Consider the following 2,091-nt stretch of genomic DNA (forward strand, 5'->3'; position numbering starts at 1 on the left):
TCAACGTCCTGCCTTTGCCAGGGTAACCCCTACCAACGCAGCTGGTGTTGGCTGGGACCTCTGGTGGTGGTTGATGGGGATGGGAAAGGGGATGGGAAGGGTGATGGTGATCGTGATGGTGGTGGCCATGGTGACAGCGATGGTGGTGGTGACAGCGATGGAATGGTGGTGACAGCGATGGAATGGTGGTGACAGCGATGGAATGGTGGTGATGGTAATGCTGATGGGGACGCTGATGGTGACAGTGATGGTACGTCAATGCTAATGGTCATGGTAACGGTGATGGTGAAGGTGATGGTCATGGTGAAGGTGATGGTAACGGTGATGGAGATGCTGATGGTTATGGTAATGGTGCTGGTCTCGGTAACGGTCATGGGGATGGGGACGGTGATGGGGATTGGTGATGCTAACAGTCATCACGATGGTGACGGTAATGGTGATGGTAACGGTGACTGATGGTGATGCTAACAGTCATCTCGATGGTGACAGTGATCGTAATGGGGATGGTGAAGGCAACGGGGACGGGTGAAGTTGATGATGGTGGGGATGGCGACGGGGGTGGGGATGGGGATGGCTGAAGGTGATGAGGGTGGGGATGGCGATGGGGGTGGGGATGGCGACGGGGGTGGGGATGGGGATGGCTGAAGGTGATGAGGGTGGGGATGGCGATGGGGGTGGGGATGGCGACGGGGGTGGGGATGGGGATGGCTGAAGGTGATGAGGGTGGGGATGGCGATGGGGGTGGGGATGGCGACGGGGGTGGGGATGGGGATGGCTGAAGGTGATGAGGGTGGGGATGGCGATGGGGGTGGGGATGGCGACGGGGGTGGGGATGGGGATGGCTGAAGGTGATGAGGGTGGGGATGGCGATGGGGGTGGGGATGGCGACGGGGGTGGGGATGGGGATGGCTGAAGGTGATGAGGGTGGGGATGGCGATGGGGGTGGGGATGGCGACGGGGGTGGGGATGGGGATGGCTGAAGGTGATGAGGGTGGGGATGGCGATGGGGGTGGGGATGGCGACGGGGGTGGGGATGGGGATGGCTGAAGGTGATGAGGGTGGGGATGGCGATGGGGGTGGGGATGGCGACGGGGGTGGGGATGGGGATGGCTGAAGGTGATGAGGGTGGGGATGGCGATGGGGGTGGGGATGGCGACGGGGGTGGGGATGGGGATGGCTGAAGGTGATGAGGGTGGGGATGGCGATGGGGGTGGGGATGGCGACGGGGGTGGGGATGGGGATGGCTGAAGGTGATGAGGGTGGGGATGGCGATGGGGGTGGGGATGGCGACGGGGGTGGGGATGGGGATGGCTGAAGGTGATGAGGGTGGGGATGGCGATGGGGGTGGGGATGGCGACGGGGGTGGGGATGGGGATGGCTGAAGGTGATGAGGGTGGGGATGGCGATGGGGGTGGGGATGGCGACGGGGGTGGGGATGGGGATGGCTGAAGGTGATGAGGGTGGGGATGGCGATGGGGGTGGGGATGGCGACGGGGGTGGGGATGGGGATGGCTGAAGGTGATGAGGGTGGGGATGGCGATGGGGGTGGGGATGGCGACGGGGGTGGGGATGGGGATGGCTGAAGGTGATGAGGGTGGGGATGGCGATGGGGGTGGGGATGGCGACGGGGGTGGGGATGGGGATGGCTGAAGGTGATGAGGGTGGGGATGGCGATGGGGGTGGGGATGGCGACGGGGGTGGGGATGGGGATGGCTGAAGGTGATGAGGGTGGGGATGGCGATGGGGGTGGGGATGGCGACGGGGGTGGGGATGGGGATGGCTGAAGGTGATGAGGGTGGGGATGGCGATGGGGGTGGGGATGGCGACGGGGGTGGGTGAAGGGCATGGGGTTGGTGATGATGGTGGGGATGGGGATGGGTGAAGGCAGCAAGGACGGGGATGGTGACGATGATGGGGATGGGTGAAGGTGATGGGGATGGTGACGATGGTGGGGATGGTGATGGGGACGGTGACGGAGGTGGTGATGATGGTGGGGATGGGTGAAGGTGATGGGGATGGTGACGATGGTGGGGATGGTGACGGGGGTGGGGACGGAGGTGGGGGTGATGGCGGGGGGGGGGGGAGGGGGGG

At 64.4% G+C, this 2,091-nt stretch overlaps 1 protein-coding gene across 1 annotated transcript in view; it reads right to left on the reverse strand.

Annotated features, from left to right (window-relative positions):
* The window catches only part of GABBR1 (gamma-aminobutyric acid type B receptor subunit 1), a 17,287-nt gene extending 16,913 nt beyond the window's left edge, over positions 1 to 374 (reverse strand). Inside the window, exon 1 of the mRNA XM_035888661.1 lies at positions 255 to 374. Coding sequence (XP_035744554.1) covers positions 255 to 374 — 120 coding nt within the window. The remainder of the gene's footprint in view (positions 1 to 254) is intronic.
* Positions 375 to 2,091: the final 1,717 nt, after the last annotated feature.

The sequence above is a fragment of the Egretta garzetta genome, unplaced genomic scaffold, assembly GCF_000687185.1.
Source record: "Egretta garzetta isolate BGI_Z169 unplaced genomic scaffold, ASM68718v1 scaffold431, whole genome shotgun sequence".
NCBI lineage: Eukaryota > Metazoa > Chordata > Aves > Pelecaniformes > Ardeidae > Egretta > Egretta garzetta.